Consider the following 22,721-nt stretch of genomic DNA (forward strand, 5'->3'; position numbering starts at 1 on the left):
CACCGGGACAAGTGATGAAAGTTCTAAGGTTGTGTTGTGTCTGTTGCCACTAAGGATAAAACATTGATGATATGTCTAAGGATGTAGTTGTTGATTACATTACGCACCATACTTAATGCAATTGTCCGTTGCTTAGCAACTTAATACCGAATGGGGTTCGGATGATAACCTCGAAGGTGGACTTTTTAGGCATAGATGCAGCTTGGATGGCGGTCTATGTACTTTGTCGTAATGCCCAATTAAATCTCACTATATTTATCATATCATGTACATGCATTGTTATGTCTTTCTCTATTTGTCAATTGCCCGACTGTAATTTGTTCACCCAACATGCTTTTATCTTATGGGAGAGACACCTCTAGTGAACTGTGGACCCCGGTCCTATTCTTTACATAGCATACAATCTATCGCAATTGTGTTTTACTGTTTTCTTTGCAAACATCTTCCACTCGATACGTTTAATCCTTTGTTACAGACAAGCCGGTGAGATTGACAACCTCATCTGTTTCGTTGGGGCAAAGTACTTTGGTTTTGTTGTGCAGGTTCCACGTTGGCGCCGGAATCCCTGGTGTTGCGCCGCATCACATTTCGCGACCATCAACCTTCAACGTGCTTGTTGGCTCCTACTGGTTCGATTAAACCTTGGTTTCATACTGAGGGAAACTTGCTTATATACGCATCATACCTTCCACTTGGGGTTCCCAACGGACGTGTGCATCTACGCGTATCAAGCTAAATTTCTGGCGCCGTTGCCGGGGAGATCAAGACACGCTGCAAGGGGAGTCTCCACTTCTCAATCTCTTTACTTTGTTTTTGTCTTGCTTTATTTTATTTACTACTTTGTTTGCTGCACCTAAACAAAACACAAAAAAATTAGTTGCTAGTTTTTCTTTATTTACTGTCTTGCTCACTATATCAAAAACACAAAAAAATTAGTTGCTTGCATTTATTTTATCTAGTTTGTTTTAATTACTGTTGCTAAAATGAATACTCCTGAAAATACTAAGTTGTGTGACTTCACAAATGCAAATAAATATGATTTCCTATGCACACCTATTGCTCCGCCTGCTACTACAGCAGAATTCTTTGAAATTAAACCTGCTTTACTGAACTTGGTTATGAGAGATCAATTTTCTGGTGTTAGTTCTGATGATGCTGCTGCCCATCTTAATAATTTTGTTGAACTTTGTGAAATGCAAAAGTATAAGGATGTAGATGGTGATATTATTAAACTGAAAGTGTTTCCTTTCTCATTAAGAGGAAGAGCTAAAGATTGGTTGCTATCTTTGCCTAAGAATAGTATTGATTCATGGACTAAATGCAAGGATGCTTTTATTGGTAGATATTATCCTCCCGCTAAAATTATATCTTTGAGAAGTAGCATAATGAATTTTAAGCAATTAGATACTGAACATGTTGCTCAAGCTTGGGAGAGAATGAAAACTTTGGTAAAGAATTGCCCAACCCATGGACTCGACTACTTGGATGATCATCCAAACCTTCTATGCAGGACTAAATTTTTCTTCGCGGAATTTATTGGATTCAGCTCGCTGGAGGTACCTTTATGTCCATCACTTTGGGGGCGGCTACAAAACTTCTTGATGATATGATGATAAATTACTCTGAATGGCACACGGAAAGAGCTCCACAAGGTAAGAAGGTAAATTCTGTTGAAGAAACCTCTTCCTTGAGTGATAAGATTGATGTGATCATGTCTATGCTTGTGAATGATAGATCTAATGTTGATCCAAATAATGTTCCTTTAGCTTCATTGGTTGCTCAAGAAGAAAATGTTGATGTGAATTTCATTAAAAATAATAATTTCAACAACAATGCTTATAGGAACAACTCGGTAATAACTATAGGCCATATCCTTCCGCTAATGGTAATGGTTATGGTAATTCTTATGGGAATTCTTACAACAATAATAGGAGTGTACCCTCTGGTCTTGAATCTATGCTTAAAGAATTTATTAGTACACAAACTGCTTTTAACAAATCTGTTGAGGAAAATCTTGATAAAATTGATACTATTGCTTCTAGAGTTGATAAACTTGCCTCCGATGTTAATCTTTTAAAATTGAAAGTTATGCCTAATAATGATATTGATAATAAGATTACTACTACAGCAAATGCCATCCAAGTTAGAATTAATGAGAATATAAGATTAATGGCTGAATCTACGTGTAGGTGGGATAGAGAAGAAAATGAAAAACTAGCTAAAGAGAATAATGTAGCTAAAGTTTGGACTATTACCACCACTAGTAATGCTAATTCTTCACATGTTGCTGCACCTCCTACTATCAATGGTAAAATAATTGGTGTTGGCAATGTTTCTACTTCTAGTGCAAAGCGTACAAAACTGCCTGAAATTGCTAAAACTGCTGAAACTGCTTGTGATAAAACTGCTGAAATTTTTTCCAACCTTGGGAACAATGATCCCATTGCTGTAGCTCATAATGATTTAGATTTTGATAATTGCCACATCTCTGAAGTTATAAAGTTCTTACAAAAACTTGCTAAAAGTCCTAATGCTAGTGCTATAAATTTAGCCTTTACAAAACATATTACAAATGCTCTCATAAAAGCTAGAGAAGAGAAACTAAAACTTGAAACTTCTATTCCTAGACAGTTAGAAGATGGTTGGGAGCCCATCATTAAAATGAAATTCAATGACTTTGAATGTAATGCTTTATGTGATCTTGGTGCAAGTATTTCTTTATGCCTAAAAAGATTTATGATATGCTTGACTTGCCACCATTGAAGAATTGTTATTTGGATGTTAATCTTGCCGATAATGTTAAAAAGAAACCTTTGGGGAGGATTGATAATGTGCGCATTACGGTTAACAATAACCTTGTCCCCGTTGATTTTGTTGTTTCGGATATCGAATGCAATGCATCTTGTCCTATTGTGTTGGGAAGACCTTTTCTTCGAACTCGTTGGTGCTCGTTATTGATATGAGGGAAGGTAATATTAAATATCAATTTCCTCTCAAGAAAGGTATGGAACACTTCCCTAGAAAGAGAATAAAGTTGCCTTTTGATTCTATTATTAGAACAAGTTATGATGTTGATGCTTCTACTCTCGATGTTACTTGATTTGCACTTTCTGCGCCTAGCTGAAAGGCGTTAAAGAAAAGCGCTTATGGGAGACAACCCATGTTTTTACTACAGCAATTTTTTGTTTTGTTGAGTCTTGGAAGTTGTTTACTACTGTAGCAACCTCTCCTTATCATGTTTTTGTGCCAAGTAAAGTTTCTATGTCAAAGTTGATGCTATATTTGGGATCGCTGCGCAGAAACAGCATTGCTGTCTGTCACGAATCTGGGCACAGGCCTCTGTAAAAAATTCGAAAAAATCTGCCAATTTACGAGCGTGATCCTCAGATATGTACGCAACTTTCATTAGTTTTGAGTTTTTCCATTTGAGCAAGTCTGGTGCCATTTTAAAATTCGTCTTTACGGACTGTTCTGTTTTTGACAGATTCTGCCTTTTATTTCGCATTGCCGTATTTGCTATATTGAATGAATTTCTTTGATCCATTAATGTCCAGTAGCTTTATGCAATGTCCAGAAGTGAAAAGAATGTTTGTGTCACCTCTGAATGTGTGAATTATTAATTGTGCACTAACCCTCTAATGAGTTTGCTTGAAGTTTGGTGTGAAGGAAGTTTTCAAGGGTCAAGAGAGGAGAATGATATACTATAATCAAGAGGAGTGAAAGCTCTAAGCTTGGGGATGCCCCCGTGGTTCACCCCTGCATATTTTAAGAAGACTCAAGCATCTAAGCTTGGGGATGCCCAAGGCATCCCCTTCTTCATCGACAACATCATCAGGTTCCTCCCCTGAAACTATATTTTTATTCAGTCACATCTTGTGTTCTTTACTTGGAGCGTCGGTTTGTTTTTGTTTTTGTTTTTGTTTTTGTTTTTGTTTGAATAAAATGAATCCTAGCATTCACTTTGTGGGAGAGAGACACGCTCCGCTGTTGCATATGGACAAATATGTCCTTAGGCTTTACTCATAATGTTCAAGGCGAAGTTTCTTCTTCGTTAAATTGTTATATGGTTGGAATTGGAAAATGCTACATGTAGTAATTCTAAAATGTCTTGGATAATGTGATACTTGGCAATTGTTGTGCTCATGTTTAAGCTCTTGCATCATATGCTTTGCACCCATTAATGAAGAAATACATAGAGCTTGCTAAAATCTGATTTGCATATTTGGTCTCTCTAAGGTCTAGATAATATCTAGTATTGAGTTTTGAACAACAAGGAAGACGGTGTAGAGTCTTATAATGTTTACAATATGTCTTTTATGTGAGTTTTGCTGCACCGGTTCATCCTTGAGTTTGCTTCAAATAACCTTGTTAGCCTAAACCTTGTATCGAGAGGGAATACTTCTCATGCATCCAAAATCCTTGAGCCAACTACTATGCCATTTGTGTCCACCATACCTACCTACTACATGGTATTTCTCCGCCATTCCAAAGTAAATTGCTTGAGTGCTACCTTTAAAATTCCATCATTCACCTTTGCAATATATAGCTCATGGGACAAAATAGCCTTAAAAACTATCGTAGTATTGAATATGTACTTATGCACTTTATATTTTATTAAGTTGATTGTTGTGCGATAACCATGCTTCGGGGAACGCCATCAACTATTGTTGAATATCATGTGAGTTGCTATGCATGTCCGTCTTGTCTGAAGGATCTATCATTTTAGTGGTTGGAGCATGCAAAATTGTTAGAGAAGAACATTGGGCCGCTAACTAAAGCCATGAATCATGGTGGAAGTTTCAGTTTTGGACATATATCCTCAATCTCATATGAGAACAATAATCATTGCTACATGCTTATGCATTTAAGAGGAGTCCATTATCTCGTTGTCCATGTTGTCCCGGTATGGATGTCTAAGTTGAGAATAATCAAAAGCGAGAAATCCAAAATGCGAGCATTCTCCTTAGACCTTTGTACAGAGCGGCATGGAGGTACCCCTTTGTGACACTTGGTTGAAACATGGCATGCAAAGATCCGGTAGTCCAAGCTAAGTAGGACGAGGTGCGGACACTATTAGTATACTATGCATCGGGCTTGCAACTTGTAAGATATAATTTACATAACTCATATGCTTTATTACTACCGTTGACAAAATTGTTTCATGTTTTCAAAATAAAAGCTCTAGCACAAATACAGCAATCAATGCTTTCCTCTTTGAAGGACCTATCTTTTACTTTTATTGTTGAGTCAGTTTACCTATCTCCCTCCACCTTAAGAAGCAAACACTTGTGTGAACTGTGCATTGATTCCTACATACTTGCATATTGCACTTGTTATATTACTTTATGTTGACAATATCCATGAGATATACATGTTATAAGTTGAAAGCAACCGCTGAAACTTAATCTTCCTTTGTGTTGCTTCAACACCTTTACTTTGATTTATTGCTTTATGAGTTAACTCTTATGCAAGACTTATTTATGTTTGTCTTGAAGTACTATTCATGAAAAGTCTTTGCTATATGATTCACTTGTTTACTCATGTCATTACCTTTGTTTTGATCGCTGCATTCATTACATATGTTTACAAATAGTATGATCAAGATTATGATGGCATGTCACTTCGAAATTATCTTTGTTATCGTTTTACTCGCTCGGGACGAGCGTAACTAAGCTTGGGGATGCTGATACGTCTCCAACGTATCGATAATTTCTTATGTTCCATGCTACTTTATTGATGATACCTACATGTTTTATGCACATTATATGTCATATTTATGCATTTTCTCGGAACTAACCTATTAACGAGATGCCGAAGAGCCGATTGCTTGTTTTTCGCTGTTTTTGGTTTCGGAAATCCTAGTAAGGAAATATTCTCGGAATTGGACGAAATCTTCGCCCGGGTTCCTATTTTTGCACGGAGCTTCCGGAAGACCGAAGAGGGAAGGAAGTGGGGCCACGAGGCGCCGACACCATAGGGCGGCGCGGCCCAGGCCCCGGCCGCGCCGACCTAGGGTGTGGGGCCCTCGTGTGGCCCCTCGCGTTGCCCTTTCGCCTACTTAAAGCCCCCGTCGCGAAACCCCCGATGCACCGAGAGCCACGATACGGAAAACCTTCCGGAGACGCCGCCGCCGCGAATCCCATCTCGGGGGATTCAGGAGATCGCCTCCGGCACCCTGCCGGAGAGGGGATTCATCTCCCGGAGGACTCTTCATCGCCATGATCGCCTCCGGAGTGATGAGTGAGTAGTTCACCCCTGGACTATGGGTCCATAGCAGTAGCTAGATGGTCGTCTTCTCCTTGTTGTGCTTCATTGTTGGATCTTGTGAGCTGCCTAACATGATCAAGATCATCTATCCGTAATACTATATGTTGTGTTTGTCGGGATCCGATGGATAGAGAATACTATGTTATGGTGATTATCAATCTATTGTTTATGTGTTGTTTATGATCTTGCATGCTCTCCGTTATTAGTAGAGGCTCTGGCCAAGTTTTTGCTCTTAACTCCAAGAGGGGGTATTTATGCTCGATAGTGGGTTCATGCCTGCATTGACACTAGGACGATGATGAGAAAGTTCTAAGGTTGTGTTGTCTTGTTGCCACTAGGGATAAAACATTGATGCTATGTCTAAGGATGTAGTTGTTGATTACATTACGCACCATACTTAATGCAATTGTCCGTTGCTTAGCAACTTAATACCGAATGGGGTTCGGATGATAACCTGAAGGTGGACTTTTTAGGCATAGATGCGGTTGGATGGCGGTCTATGTACTTTGTCGTAATGCCCAATTAAATCTCACTATATTTATCATATCATGTACATGCATTGTTATGCCTTTCTCTATTTGTCAATTGCCCGACTGTAATTTGTTCACCCAACATGCTTTTATCTTATGGGAGAGACACCTCTAGTGAACTGTGGACCCCGGTCCTATTCTTTACATAGCATACAATCTATCGCAATTGTGTTTTACTGTTTTCTTTGCAAACATCTTCCACTCGATACGTTTAATCCTTTGTTACAGCAAGCCGGTGAGATTGACAACCTCACTCGTTTCGTTGGGGCAAAGTACTTTGGTTTTGTTGTGCAGGTTCCGCGTTGGCGCCGGAATCCCTGGTGTTGCGCCGCATCACATTTTGCGACCATCAACCTTCAACGTGCTTCTTGGCTCCTACTGGTTCGATTAAACCTTGGTTTCATACTGAGGGAAACTTGCTTCTATACGCATCATACCTTCCACTTGGGGTTCCCAACGGACGTGTGCATCTACGCGTATCAAGGCGCGGCGGGCGCATATGGTTTTTTTTACGGAACCTTGTCAGAGGGCGAGGATTCCCGCATTGCATTAGAAAAAAGAGAAAAATGATCCAATTAATAAGTAAAATCCGGCCCGAAAACCATACATCGCGCGGCTAATTCAGACAAAAGACCACACACTACATCTCATGGCACATCATCTGTGCCGGATACAAGTGCTCCTAGATCTAAGAACGGAGGCCACACCGTGTATCCAACAAAGATAAACTCTCCAGACACACGAACTCTCGCCACAAGAAGTGCACCGCTGTACACCCTCGCAACAGAAGTGGTCAAGCATTGACCTCTAACAAGGCGCTCACTGCCTCGATCACCTGAGGCTTGTGTACATCTGGAGATAATGTTGCATCTTCTCATTCAAAACTTCCTCAGTGGATTTCCCTTTGCTCTTGATTTTTGGAACCTCCCCAAAAGCCTATGTCTGCCTATACTCCCGCTTGGTTAGAGGAATATCACAAACATTGTTTTTCTTGTCCAAGCGGCAACAGTGTAGTGTCGCTCTAAGAAAGAAAGATGGAGCGGCCTCCCCATCTGCACATTTAAGTGTGATTCCGACACGGTGAGAGAAAGCTCTTCGAGGAACTCCCTCCACGAAGAAGGTGAGACCCTGTCAAGTGGGTCATCAACATCCATCTAGATCATCTCCTTTGTAGAATTCTCGATGGAAGGGGCACCGGAATCCTTTAGCTCCTCCAATGCCCAAAGGCACATTGGGATCCACAACGAGCTCCTAGAGGTTGGATATGGCACGCACCACCGGGACGACTTTCTCCGAAGCAACCAAAGGCGTGGAGGTGTCCCTCGGGGAGAAACACCCAAATACCTCGAAAGCCCCACTTTCAGCAATGCCAACATTGATCTTAGCCAGACTAGGCGGACTAGTGTTAGCTGTGTTGGAGCCGTCCGCACCACAGTCGTCACAAGCGAAAGCCCTTCCAGAGCAACCACATCCCGTTCCAACACACTCCCAATCCGACTAAGCAAGCCTTGCAAGGACTCTGTCACGGTGCGCAGAGACTAGAACATCTCCTCGAGCTAAGCGGAAGCAAAGCCTTGCAGCTCGGCCCGCAGCAACCTCGCTTGATTCGCGAACACGGACATCAACATCGTGTCTGGAGGAATCGCCGAACAAGCCGATGCGGAGATGGTTGTCGGCTACACACGGATTGGAGGGCCACGGTCTTTAATCACAAGGGAGTGCGGCAATTGATGCCCATGAGCGGTCCAAGGGATGCTGTGGTCCGGCTGCAGGCGAACCGGAGCTTGGTTGGCCTTACGGCGTTGCCAACAGTATCGCTTGCGGTGGCTAGAACGGTGGCATGAGAAGCACATGACACGGCCGTGACAGCCAACCACTTGATGCTCCGGCTCCAAGTATCGGAAGCACGGGTTGTGCACCCTCCGTCTGAAGGCCTTATCACGGTCTCCACCCACTCTACAAGGAGAAGGTTGCGACAGTTGCCGCTGCGGGTGATGATGGTCTCGCACCTCCTGGTTCCTGCTAGCCTAGCTTGTCACCCACATCCTCTGGGGAGGCAGACGGCAACCCCATCACCTGAGGCCTGAAGCTTGGTGGGATACTAGCCGAAGGAGGCGGCACATGGGTCGTGGATGCCGGGGCGGCCGAGGAGAGTGACGGAATGCTAGCAAGAGGAGCTCCATGAGCTCAACCCCAAGGCAACAACCACCAGGAAACTGGATCTGGATCTCGATCTGGATGGGTCCTAGGTGCAGCAGTAGAGCAAGGACAGGGAGGAGGGAGTGAGAGGCTAAGGGGAGGTCCTCGGAAGTTGGAGGGGCCATGTGGCTTGGAGGGAGGAGGGGTTTGCTGGAGGGAGCTACACGGCGGTGGAAGCCGCGGAGTCACTAGTGGCGTCGCGCCAGGGCACGGTTAAATGTTCATATTTCGACACATAAATCGTGTCGCATATGGTTTCTAGATGCACTCATCTATAGAAGGCTGCTCGGGATATCTACAACTAGAGTGATTAGCGGCTTTCTAAGAGATTATTAGATGCCTAGGCACTTTTTTCCTTCTATTTGGCTGGTTGATTTTTATGAACTTTGTGTGTTCTTTTTGAGGTGTAACTTTGTCCGAAACTTTACGATAAAGACTATGTGTATCAATTGATGCAGCCTTCAGGGCTAAGTTCCCCTTTTCGAAGTTTGAAGAAAAGAGGAAACATAGGGTGCTTGATGTACAAGGCTATGATCTTGTTGTAGGATTGACAGGTGTCGAGACTAACTGAACCTTTAGAATCGATGTCACCGCTTTACACAGGGAAAACTTCAGACCTCAATACTTTGGCTACAGCTTAAGAAAGAGCTCATAGTCGAAAAAACAAGAACTGGCCCTGTTTCCCTTTGATTATTGAACGGGGGAAGATGCAGAGACGACAGGTGTCTGGAGTCACCGAACCTGAAGAATGCTGTTGCCGCGAGACACAGAAAAGAATTCAGAGCTCAACACTTGGCCGCCGCTCACCCACACATGTCCACGTATCCGGGAATCCGTGGTGCCATGACTCTCTTCCCCGTCCGGTCCAGACAAGGTCTGCTCGTGATTTCCTGAAGAGATGGCAATGGAATGCATGTGCAAGCTCCTTGGAAAATCTTACTATAAAACCTCGAGTACCAGCGCGACAGGCACATATAGTTTTATCTGGGTAGGCTGGTGCCAATGCATCATCTCATTATAGCCTGCCACGTCAGCTTTTTTTCTCACTCTCACCCCACTCTAACCCCACTCTCACCCGTGCACAGGCTACAGTGTCAGCTCTCACTTCTCTCTCCTCCACATCACCATTTCTTTTTCAGATTAAGTTATTTCACTCGATTTTTTTTAGACATTCAAAATAATACAAGAAAATTATTTTATTCAACTAAAAATGTTACTGATTACAGAATAATTAATAAAATTGCATAATAAATTTTAAAAATTACATAATAAATAAAATTTCTACTCCTCTTCCTCTTCTTCCTGCTCCTCCTCCTCGTCGTCATCATCTTCCAGACCAAGCTCTTTTTCCACCATCTTGATGGCCTTCGCATGTTTGCGTTTTTCTGCTTCGTTCATGTCGGCGGTTGATCGGTCTTTCATTTTGTTCCATTGCTTGAATAGCTTAGCCTTCACTAAACCCTTCATCATGTTCCTCATCGAGAAGGATTTACTTCCTACCTCACTGCTTGATGAGGATTCCTTCCCCTTCCTCCTACCCTTACATGCTGCGGCCTTGGCCTTATCGCGGCCCGTTGGACGCTCCTCCTCCGTCGTCGCCTCGCTAGAGTTGTACTCACCAGAAAGTCCTAGACGGCTTCTCTTGGAAGTGGACTCGGTTCCACTACCAGGACCATGTTGTCCTTTCCACTTCGCTTCATTGCGAACAGCTTGCCAATGGTGCTGTCTGAACGGCTGAGTCACTCTTTTGTCATTCGCGTACCTCTCCATTGCCGCCTTCATGACCATATCATCGTCTGCTCCACTCTGATGTAACGCTGATTCTTGGATGGCGAAGAACTGACATTGGTGCGACGATGTGTCGGAGAGACATCATCTAGGTGTATTGGTGACCCGTCGGGCTGCAACAGATCCGTGAACAAGGTCAAATCTGGTGGAGTCCAACCGGACATGGTGGAGAAGATTTGAGAGAGTGAAGGAGATGAATGAGATGAAATGGGTGTGGAGTGAGATGGGGGTATTTATAGGGGGTGGGGATAAAATTCTAGGGTTTTTTGGCTTTTTTCGGATTTTTTGAACCAGCAACGGCTACCCCAACGGCTAGCTGACGTGGACGAATCAGATCGTGCCACGTCAGCTAGCCGTTACACCCTCTCGCCCGCCTCTCGCCTCCCTCTCGCCCCCACTCTCGCCTCCCTCTCGCTGCCAACGCTGCCGCCCGCCTCTCGCCCGCCTCCCTCTCGCCCCCAACGCAGGCGGTAGCCGACCGCCGGGCGCCCGCGCCGCCGCCTCCCGCTCTCGTCTCGCCCCTCTCTCGCCTCTCTCTCGCCCCGCGCCGGGCAATACCGCCCCTGCTACCGCCCCCAATGGCACCAGCCGTAGCAGAGGGAATCGAATATATTTTAGGTTTATTTGGCGATCCCTAACCGAAGAATGCTTGCAAACAAGAGGAGGCAATGGCCTGCGGTGCACTGAACAGGAGCGATCGACGCATCTAGCAACGAAGAGGCATCTTATCTAGTGAAGAAATAGAAATGGTAATCCGAGAGAGCATCAGAGGCAGGTGACCGTTTCTTTCCCGCCTCTTCTTCATCATATCCTAGGAAGGCAAAAGTCCAATCTAGCTCGCCTCGAAAACCTCTGCGTCGTGCTACCCTCCTCTTCTAGCTCGTGCAGATGATAACGGAATATTTGCAGAGTGACCTTTGCCAAAAAGCATAAGGTAGTAAGACAAATGGTAGCACTGCTCGAGGTTTCCAGATTGATGATTCGAAAGCAGCCACACACAAGGACGAAAGAATCACAGAAAGCAGCACAGCCGCACAGTTTCTTTTTGCAACTTTTAACTTGATGAGGAGAGAAAGCTTCTTTATAGACGAGGATGGAGATCAAGGGGATTTCAGTCCACACATCCTCATCATCTCGGTGAGCAACAACAGCCAAAGTTCAGATGGGAATAAAGAACAAGCAAATGATAATCGAAATAAACTTGAACTTGGTAATTGTACTAGTCCTTTTTTTCTTATTCATCAGATTAATAAGGGAAACAGTGGACTGACGCTTGTGAAATAAAAATGGCGCCAAAAACAGACTCCGGCGATACTAAACGGCGACGAGACGCCAGACGACTCGACCATGACACGATACAACACTGGCAGCTGCTGCTGTTTGACAGCCTGACCAGTAGGGCTGGCTACAGGAGGCCATGGAGCAAAGCTCCCGGTCTCACACGGTGAGCCCGCGCATGAACTCCCACTCATCATCATCATCCTCCGCGGCGCCGGCAGCCGACCCCTCGGAGTCGCTGCTCATGCCGCTGCTCGCCATCTCCGCGGCCTCGTTGTCGAAGGACAGGTACGGCATTGCGCCGAACGCCCTGGCGATCGCGGCGGCGGTGGCGCCGTCGTTGGTCCTCTGCTTGAGCACCTCGAACATGACCTCGGGCTCGTGGTGCATGGCACGGAGCACGTCGGCGCAGGACGGGCCAGGAGCGGCGCGCGTCACGGCGAAGCAGTGTGGCCCGTCGCTCTGCGACACGCGCACCACGCTCGGCCCGCCGAAGAGGTTGTGCAGGCCGCCGAGGGCCTCCTGGTAGGCGCCTCCGAGGAACATGCCGAGGTAGTAGCCGCGGGTGCCGTGGGTGGGCAGCTCGTGCAGCGGGAGGCTGTGCCTGCCGCCGATGAACTGGTCCACCTTGCCGTCGCTGTCGCAGGTGAGGTCGGAGAGGATGCCGTCGACGTTGGGCCGCTCCTGGAGGCGCTGGATGGGGACGATGGGGAAGAGCTGCTCGATGGCCCACATGTCCGGGATGGAGGTGAACACGGACAGGTTGATGTTGTAGGTCCGCGGCCGCTCCGCCACGCCCATGCCGCGCGCGACGATCTCGCAGAGCCCGTCGACGGCGGCCAGGTGCTCCAGGCCCAGCACCCCCTCCTTGAACTGCTCGGCGCAGCGCCGCTTGAGCTGGTCCGCGTACACGGCGCAGGTGTCGAAGTCGCCGCGCACGGCGGCCGCCATGACGTTGCGGTAGTCCCCGCGGCAGTCGTCGGTGAGCTCGTCGAGGAGGTAGGCCGTGGCGGAGTCGAGGTTGGACGCCGGCGCCGACGCGGAGAAGGCCTCGAAGACGAGGACCGAGTGGTGCGACACGAGCGCGCGGCCGCTCTCGCTGCAGATGACCGGGTGCTGCACGCCCTTCCGGTCGCAGACGCGGCCAACCGCCGCGACCACCGCCGCCGCGTACTCCTCGAGGCTGTACGCCACGGACATGTCCGTCTCCGCGGAGTGGGTTCCGTCGTAGTCGATGCCAAGTCCGCCGCCAACATCAATCACGCGCATGGCCGCGCCGAGGCGGGCGAGCTCGCAGTAGATCTGCGCGGCCTCGCCGACGCCGTCGGCGAGCAGGGCGGTGGTGGGGATCTGTGACCCAATGTGGAAGTGCAGGAGCTGGAGGCAGTCGAGCATCCCGAGTCCTTTGAGCTTCGCCACGACGGAGAGGATCTCGGCCGCGTTGAGCCCGAACTTGCCCTTCTCGCCCGAGGTTGCCCCGAAGTGGCCCGCGTGCTTGGTGCGGAGCTTGGCGCGCATGCCGACGACGGGGCGGACGCCGAGGCGGCGGCTGGCCTCCACCACAATGTCGAGCTCGTCCTCCTGCTCGAGCACGACGACGGTGTTGAGCCCCATGGTGCGCGCGACGAGGGCGAGGGAGATGTACTCGAGGTCCTTGTAGCCGTTGCAGACGAGGAAGGCGTCGGGGCTGCCGCGCGCGGCGAGGCAGCTCATGGCGAGCAGCAGCTCGGGTTTCGACCCGGCCTCGAGGCCGAACCCGAAGGGCGCGCCGAAGTCGACGATGTCCTCGACCACGTAGCGGTCCTGGTTGCACTTGACCGGGTACACGCCCCGGTAGCGGCTGCGGTAGCCGGTGGAGGAGACGGCGTAGCGGAAGGCCGCGTTGAGGGCTTCCACGCGGTGGCGCAGCACGTCCGGGAAGCGCACGAGGAGGGGCAGCGGCAGGCCGAGGCCGCCGGTGGCGGGCGCGGAGGAGGCGCGGGCGACGACTTTGGCCAGGTCGATCTCCTGGCCCGGCAGCGTGGCGGCGCCGTGCGGGCGGATGGCGATGTCGCCGTCGTCGTTGACGAAGAAGTAGGGCGCGCCCCAGCCGTCGACGTTGTAGAGCGCCGAGGAGAGGTCCGCGGACCAGGCGGCCGCGTCGGGCTTGGGGACCTCGGTGGGGCCCAGGAGGAGTGGGGCCGCGGCGAAGCGCGCCGCGTCGCACGCGCTCGCGCCGAAGGCGTGCGCGGCGACGGCGGGTGCCGTGGCGGATTCCACTGCTAGCGCAGGCATCTCGTCGGAAACAGCCGGAGAAAGCTAATCCACTGAATTAAAAAAAAAGTCAGGAATCTGTTTTTTTTTTCTGCTGCTGGTGTAATTTCTGTTCAGTTTCTGGTCTGGTGGTGCTGATGTTAGCGGACGAAGGAAAAAATGAATTGGTGTGAGGCGAGGCTAACGGATCGATCGATCTGTTAATAATCGATTAACAAGAACAAGGAAATGAAGAAAAATTAGCAATACTGTAAGAATCGAAATCTAGGAGTTTGTTGATTCCGACGCAGGATTACTGATGCCAAAAGAGGAAATTCTGGAACGGGAGATAGAAGAAGTCTAGGACGGGATTTTGGATGATCCTGTTGTAAGGAAGGGGGCTTAGAAAGCCGCCGAGGCCGGAGCCCCGGCTACCCCCGCAAACGGAGCAGTCGGGTTTCGGGCGCGCGGCGGGGAGGGTGGCGTCGCCGGTGGTGGAGGCTGGGCACCCCACGCCGGCGTTCAGGAGGAGCGGCGGGGTGACGACGGGCGAGAACTCGGCGGCGGCTAGGGTTGGGATTGTGTGGGGAGAATGGGAGGCTGGCGCTCACGAACGAATGAGATGGGAAACGAATGAGCTGCGTGAGCGCGGTGGTGGTGGTGGTGAGGGTTACGGCTGTGCGTGGCGCCGGTTTTATAGGAGGCCCGCTGCCCGGCCCGCCGCGGGGCCCATCTCGCGTGAAGAAGGAAAAACAGTCACAGCTCTCCGTCCGCGAAGGCGAGCGTGAGGTAGTTGGTGCGGTTTGACCCCGGCCGGCGTTGGCGTTGGCGTTGGAGTTGCGGGGCCCAGGCGTCAGTAACGGAAACGCGTGGTTGTTGGGCGGTGGACAGGAGCCGCTCATCGCGACCCATGCCCTTGCAGTTGCAGTGCAGCGCCGAACGCACATGACTTGTGGTGGTGGTTGAATGCTTCCAGGGGAGGGGAGCCCTCGATGAACAAGAGGCTCACGTTCTTTGATCCCTCCCTCGTCCCGTTGCGCCGCTGCTGGGCGGCAGACGCGTCGAGGACCGTTCCTTCTAGGATCGGACGGCGGAGAGACGCCCCAGATCGGACTTCTGCCCGGCTTTGTATGCGGTTGATGCGGGGTTTGGGATTCGCTCGCGTGGTCACGTCAGAATTCAGATCAGCGCGGCGCGGCGCAGGGCGGACCCGCGGCTCACAGCTCGCGCGCCGGCCCACCAGAAAAAAAAACCAGGCCGGGTCAAGGCGTGTACGTAGGGTCAGCAGTGAGACACTACTCCGTGGGAACCAAGCCGAGCCGAGCTGACTGCTGCCACTCCTTTGACCGTGCGAGCTGTACGCCGCGCGCTTGCTACCTCCCTTCGCCCGCTCGGGTCGACGGCTGACCGCACGCTTTTTCGCATTTCGCTCCCTCCCCGCGGACCAAATACACCGAGCGTTATCGTCGTGTCACGAGGGGTAGAGGGATAAGGGGCTTTGAACTGCGGGGTGCAAATGCTTTGCTTTTCTAGTTCGCACGCTATCCTGAATTCCAATGGCTAGGTGGATTCCATTTTCCGCTGGATTTTTGCGCGCGATGGGCTGCCCGGGATAGGATCAGAGGATCACCCACACATAAGCGGCATATCTAGAAAAAATTGTCCAACTTCAACATTCTAATCTTACACTTCTCTAGGCCAAAAGAAAAAATCCAACTTAAACATTCATCTAAGAACAATGTTGAGCCACCCCGAGGGCAATTCCTCGGGATCACCCAGCCTCGAGAATGCAGCGAGTGCCCAACACACCGTATAATCCAACAATCTATTCGGTAACGGTTGCTTCATTGTAATAGAAGAATACCGCAACAAAAGAAAAGAAAACAAAAAACAGCACAACCGGCAGCACCGCCACCCAACGCAGCGGCATAGCGAACCTTGGCTGTCACCATCATCGGCTTCTGATGGTAGCAGAACCGAGCACCGTTGGCAAGCAACTCTATAGGGCACTTGTAGCATAGCGGACCACTTTGTAAAATCAAAACAAGGATGAGATCTAGGAAGACGAGGGCGAGGTCCCCGCAAGGCGGCCTCACGAAGCAGGACCTGCCAGTGTGGCGGCTCGGGCGTGCTTCACGTAGTGCCACAACAGTCTTCATGACCCCTGATGGCTTGCAAGAACAACAGGGTCGTTCGTTTATATTTTCGCGGAAAATATTATTTTCAGTTTTTATATCGTATCCCAACAAGGAGCGTAGGAGGATGTTTATCAGCGGTGTTTCTGTCGCTCCCAAGGTGTCACAAGTTTTAGGTGAATTTGACTGCAATAATTGAAATGGAAAGCGGTGAGTGTGATTGATAAGAGCTTGGAGTATTGAAAGTGCAATAAAGTAAAGTGCATAAAAGTAAACAGCTAATAAGAAATAAATGAGTTCATGTATATGGAAAAGTAGGCACGGGGTGACTATGTTCATGGTGATAGTGAATGTGTCAGGTGGAATAAATGTGATAAGTTAATATAATTCTTTATATTTATATCTGAGAAGGCAAGCAATCCATAAGAGAAGAAGACTCCACTTGGTAGATTTCATCTTCCTCCAATAATCCTTCTGCCTATTACCAAAGACCTGGTCAGCGCATCTATGAAGGTGGTTAAACCGGAGTAAAGATTTAAGCTCGGTGGTTCCTTTTGTGATTCCTCGAGTATTGCTAGATCCTCTTTGATATCGGTTGTGTCACTCGGGGCGTCGTCGATTCACTAGCACACAAGTTCTTATTTATGAGTTCTTGAGATATAAACCATCAAGACCATGCCTATTGTGTATACCTTACTTAGTACCATTACTATAATTATGGTAGTAAGGGAAACAATACCTTATCTTAAACAATTCTTTTAGAATTAAGCTTTGGATCACCGTAGCTGGTAGAACCAAGTTTTGGGTACCCAGATAGGAAGCTATCATCACAACCATTAGTAAAGTCCATTAGTACAATAAGATGTCCTAATTCTAGTATCTTTGGAGAGTAAGACTATAAGCTTAGAGTGTTGGAAGAAATCATAGAAATTGAAGAAAGTATCAGTGCGAGACACAAGAAGATTGCTGGAAGGATCTGAACAAGGGATATATCCAATTGTATCTATTGAGATCATCAAGAAGTTTGAAAGGATCGTGATCTGTTCAAGTCAGTTCCACATTCCGAAAAATGAGAGCGTTCGAACTTCGGTACGAAGTTCAGTTTAAGGGGGAGAGGCTGTAAGATCCCAGGTTTAGAGGCTACAAAATGAGACAACACCAAAGTGTGCATTGCATTCATGCATAGAAAATCCGAGAAATTTTTGCGCTTTCAAATAAAACTTACCACACTAACTGAAGTTTCACTTGACTTGCTGTAATTGAAGTAGATCATCAAGTCAAGCGCTATAAACTTCGCTGTGTTATTTGCTAAAACCCTGTTTTGGGTAGAGATGATTTGATCTAGGGGCTAGATCAAATGGAATTAGCTTTACAACAAACAACACCTTAAGTAAGGGTCAATTATAAGATCTTATAAAGAATCTCAACATGACATTCCTTACAACAACACATGAATAATTATTCAACTATAAATCAAAGAACACATTTAACAAGAAACTATACTTTACTTATCTTTTTCATGTCTTTTACTAAATAAATATTCCTACAATGATTCACATGATATATCTTTTCAACTACAATATGGAATCCAAGCCAAAGACATTCATATTCATTCTTTATCAACCTTGATTATTCCATCATGTCCATTCAAACTCATTTCCAATAAATCTCTGAGAAAGGAGAGGACCATCTATGTGTTTATATTATCCATTGAGTATAACCCTAGGCTAAGATTCAAATTCTATACTAGTGAGATAAGTCATTGATATTAACTAATGCTAGAAGTAATAAGAGTCAAGTATTAAACCCTAATTGACCTAGCTAATACTTGATAGTAAGCAAGAACCTCTTTTCCTAGTGATCCAAGAGAGAGACAAGTGTTGTGATCATTACAACTTGTTAATGATCATAAACCCTAGAGAAACCCTACCTATCCAAGAGACTCAAGTTAAAAGTGTAGACCAAGTATATGGACGTATACTTGATCTTGGAGAAAGAACCATGGTTCACTAATGAATTATTATGAGTCCAGTACTTTGATCATTACAAGTTGGGTGATCTAAGTAAGTGTGTTGAGAGGAATAATAGAGAAGAGAGGTTAGTGAGGAATAGTTGATCATGTCTAATGCATGATCTTACCTTATAAATTGAGATGATAAATTAAACCTATGAAAGTATAGAGATGGTAAACCTAGAGGGGGGTGAATAGGTTTCTACAGATTTTAATCCTTTCTTTGCAATATTAGGCTTTGCGGAATATAAAGGTGAGCCTAATGCAAACTAGGTGAAGCAACCTATATGAAGATACAACTATCTCGAGCACGAAGGCTCTCTCAGGCAGTTTAAATCACAAGTAAGGAGTTCGGTTAGAGATAACCGATAGCACGCGGAGACGAGGATGTATTCCCGTGTTCCCTTGCTTTGCAACAAGGTACGTCACGTTTGGAGGGGTGGAGGTCCCACGAAGGATTCCCCACGCCACGAAGGCTCACCCTATTCTCCGGAGCCTATCCCACGAAGGAATAGCTCACTCACTTGTGGTAGACTTTGAGGTAGCCTCCAAACCTTCACAATCTTGCCCGGAGCAAATCCACAGCCGGATGCTTCCGGACTCCTCTTGCCCACCTAGGGTTTCCAAGGAACCCTAGGAAGCAAGCTTCTCGATGAATACAAGGGGGAATGAGATTTGGCTTGGTAGAACAGTAGATCGGGTCCTCCTCTAGTGATTTCCCGGAGGGATTTGAGTTTGGGTGGAGGAGGAGGGAGATCGGAGGCTTTTGGTGTTTCTAATAATGGAGTAAGAGAGAGAGAGCTCAAGAACAGCTTGTAGTATGTTGCCTAACCCTTCCAAGGTAGGAGAAGGGGTATTCATAGTGTTCTTCAAAATCTGGCCGTTGCCATTTGCCACCTCAGCATTTTCCTCGACAAACCCGGTTGACCGGACCACAGACCGGAGAGCCCGGTCGTGAGGCCGGTCAGACCGGATCAGCGACCGGATCCCCTTTGCGTCGTCCTGGCGCTCCTTCGGTTGGTGGCCGGTTGGCGCCCGGTAGGCGCCCGGTCGACCGGACGGAGCGCCGGACCTGCCGGTCAGTAGCCCGGTTGACCGGGCGGCAACCGGATCTGCTGGCTCTTCGTTTGAAGCCCGGTTGGCGCCCGGTTGACCGGCCAGCACGCCGGACTGGCCGGTTCGCTGGCCCGGTTGGACCGGGCTGCAGACCGGATTTCTCCTGTAGACCCTTTTTGATTGTTGTCGAAGTGGGGGGGTCTCCTTTAGCCTTCTTGTTCCTCTGATACACCATTTACGCCTCATTGCCTAATACCTGAGATTATCCTTATAAACATATTAGGCTAAATACTTTAGCACAGTGTCATCGTTACCAAAATAATGGATAATGGTAAAATACCCTTACAATCTCCCCCTTTTTGGTATACGATGACAAACCGAGCTAGAGTCACAAATAGATATTATGATAAGCTCTAAACCTTGATTCCATATAAGATATTACGACAGCTCCCCCATAATGTGTGCACTTGGAGAATTTGCGTTTGAATGCAAAGTGCACCATTTGTGAAACATGAGAAGCTCCCCCAATATCTTTAGGAAACAACCATGTGTTTGATGGTGTTTTGGTCATAAGGTACTATGAAGTCTGACATACGTCACTGCTGACAGAAAAATTATAGTAATACAAATTTGTTGAGCATTATATATATAAATATTTAGTGGTCAAAAAGGAGCAAATGAATCACGTGACAATGGTGTCACGGCAAGGTGATTTTGGCTAAGTCATCAGCCGTGATATGCATGCAATTACAGCAGCTGCATGCAATGCGTCAGACAGTTGATTTGTTTATTTAGTTGGCAGCAAAGAAATTCAGATGTTAACCACTTGTATCAGCTGGCCAGCTAGTTTGGAACATGCACACGTTTTTGGACTCAGGCCTGGCCATGAGATGCAGACGTATGTATACGGTACATGTTTAAGATAATCACATCGATTGAAACGGCTAGCGCCTCACCAAGCGGAGCAGTTCAAACTTCTCGCTAACAACTGCGGCCGGGGCGCAGGTCATACTTATCTCTTCATCTCCATCTATGACTGGCCGTAGACTGGTAATATAAAAAGCCCCACAATGTGAGCGCAGAAGAGGTTAGAGACACACTTGCAACATACTGATACGTGATTTCGCCTCCACCATCATAAACATAGCTTCGATCCACCTGCACTCCAGTCCACCCTACGCCCCGCATCTACATCTTGCCCCTGCCGATCTCCGATCTCCATCGGCTGGCTTCTTCAAGTCACAAGTCAATGGCGTCACTTGGTGAGTATAGTGCATGGAGGTAGCATGCAACATCTTTATATCTTTTTCAGTATTTCAGGTTCATGGTGTTTTGTGGCTCTACGTGATTTATATCACCGCCACGGATGCCGCTTGTTTCGATCCGAGAATTTGTTGTCGTCCCGGCTCTACGCGAATCATGTCGCCGCCGATGGTATCTTCACAATTGGTGTTAGCTCGGCTCTACGCGAGTCATGTCGCCGCCGATGGTATCTTCACAATTGGTGTTATCTCGGCTCTACACGATTCATGTCGTCGCCGATGATATTCATGATCTTATATGCAAAATCAGTTTTGTTTCGGCTCTACGCGATCTACGTCGCCGCCGCAGACTTTTTATCATCCCGTCTACAAGATTGTGGTGTGACAGGCTCTACGCGATTTACATCGCCGCCGGTGCATTTGTAGCGCAAAATGAGAGTCTCATGATATTTCGTGGCATCTCAAAACTTGCGGAAATCTTCAGAAATACAAGTACATCTGTCTATTTGAGAGGCTCCCATGTACATACGCCAGATAGCCTCCAAGTTTCTCTAAAAAGGGGGCATATGCATGTGACGTTTGAAAAAACGTGGTCATCTACATTGGAATAAGCAAAGACCCATGATCAACAAATTATAGAGCGACGATTCACATCAGCCCTGTGATTCAGTACAACCTACTCTTCTTCGGCGACCGACGAGGCCGGAATCTACACACAATCCACATATATATCCTGACCGACGAGGCGGGACACACCTTTTTTCCGCGACCGACGAGGCCGGAACCTGCATATAAATCCTGACCGACGAGGCAGGACAAATATTGTTCGCGACCGACGAGGCCGAACATCTACGTTGAGGCTTTTTTCTGAATATGGTGCTAGATTTGGCGTTGCATCCATGATTTGTTGATGTGGCTGCAATTGAATTAAGTTGTCAAATATTTGCATGTCATATGCCTTGGCAGATGTGAGCTAGAGTCGATGATGATGATGACCACTTGATGCAGTATAATCGGAGGTTATCCATAGATATAAACTGTGGATGTAATTAACTAGAAGTCCTCTCGAGGCTCTAGGAGTTGAGAACTACACAATCGTCTCTTGTATGTCAGATGCTACACAGAGGATATGTAATATAACTTGTATGTAATCTGCAAAAGTTAATGAAAACTACAAGTTTCCATCACATGATCTTTGTGTTTGTGTTATTTAAATTGTATACAATTGTATACTGGCACGCCCGCGCTTTATACTGTCAATGGCGAGAAAGCTTATTAAATATTTCTCTCGCATAAAACAGTATGGAGATGTGCATATCAAGATATATAAGCATAGCACACATAATCATCCTAACATAAAGTAGCACACATAATAGATGTGTACCTAAAGCCATTAGTTGAAGAACTTACAATTGTGGGCTTTAAAAGGTGTACGTGTGTGGATGAGCACAAACATGAGGAATTTGACCTACGAGTGAGCGTTGATGTTCGTAACTATCGATGATTTGTCTCGATCTTATTAACCTTTCCTCGTGACAGTCAAACAAGGGATACAATGTATGCACGCACTATTAAGATGAGATCGAAGGTATATTTTGATAAATGTAAGAATGTTGTGTACCTGGGGCATTATCGATTTATTCAAGAATCATGCCGTAAGAAAGAAAGGCAGACATTTCAAAGGTGAGGAATATCAATGGAAGAAGCCTATCCACCACACTCAAAATATGTATTTGGTATGATCAAGGATCTAGAAGTAATATTTGAAAGGGTCATCGCCGACAATCTGTTCCGAATGACTCGTCGAACACGCTACTGATGTGGAAGAAGAAATCTATATTTTGGGAGCTACCTTATTGGGAAGTCCTAGAAGTCCGCTCTTCAATCGATGTGTGATGCACATGACAAAAATCTTTGCGTGAACCCACGCTTCCTAGGAATGTATGGGAAACAAAAGATACAA

At 46.9% G+C, this 22,721-nt stretch overlaps 1 protein-coding gene across 1 annotated transcript; it reads right to left on the minus strand.

Moving 5' to 3' along the window:
• Window positions 1–11,968: 11,968 nt before the first annotated feature.
• Window positions 11,969–14,527, minus strand: LOC124684995 (arginine decarboxylase 1). Its single transcript, XM_047219263.1, has 2 exons — window positions 12,192–14,527; window positions 11,969–12,159 (listed from the first exon to the last, which is right to left on the minus strand). The coding sequence occupies exon 1, from the start codon at window positions 14,334–14,336 to the stop codon at window positions 12,222–12,224; it is 2,115 nt and encodes a 704-aa protein (XP_047075219.1). The 5' UTR covers window positions 14,337–14,527; the 3' UTR covers window positions 11,969–12,159; window positions 12,192–12,221.
• Between the last annotated feature and the right edge of the window lie 8,194 nt (window positions 14,528–22,721).

Source organism: Lolium rigidum, chromosome 1 (genome assembly GCF_022539505.1).
Source record: "Lolium rigidum isolate FL_2022 chromosome 1, APGP_CSIRO_Lrig_0.1, whole genome shotgun sequence".
Taxonomy (NCBI): domain Eukaryota; kingdom Viridiplantae; phylum Streptophyta; class Magnoliopsida; order Poales; family Poaceae; genus Lolium; species Lolium rigidum.

Coding starts and splice junctions, on each gene's coding strand:
- LOC124684995 (XM_047219263.1), bottom strand. CDS start 14,336: ATGCCTGCGCTAGCAGTGGAATCCGCCACGGCACCCGCCGTCGCCGCG.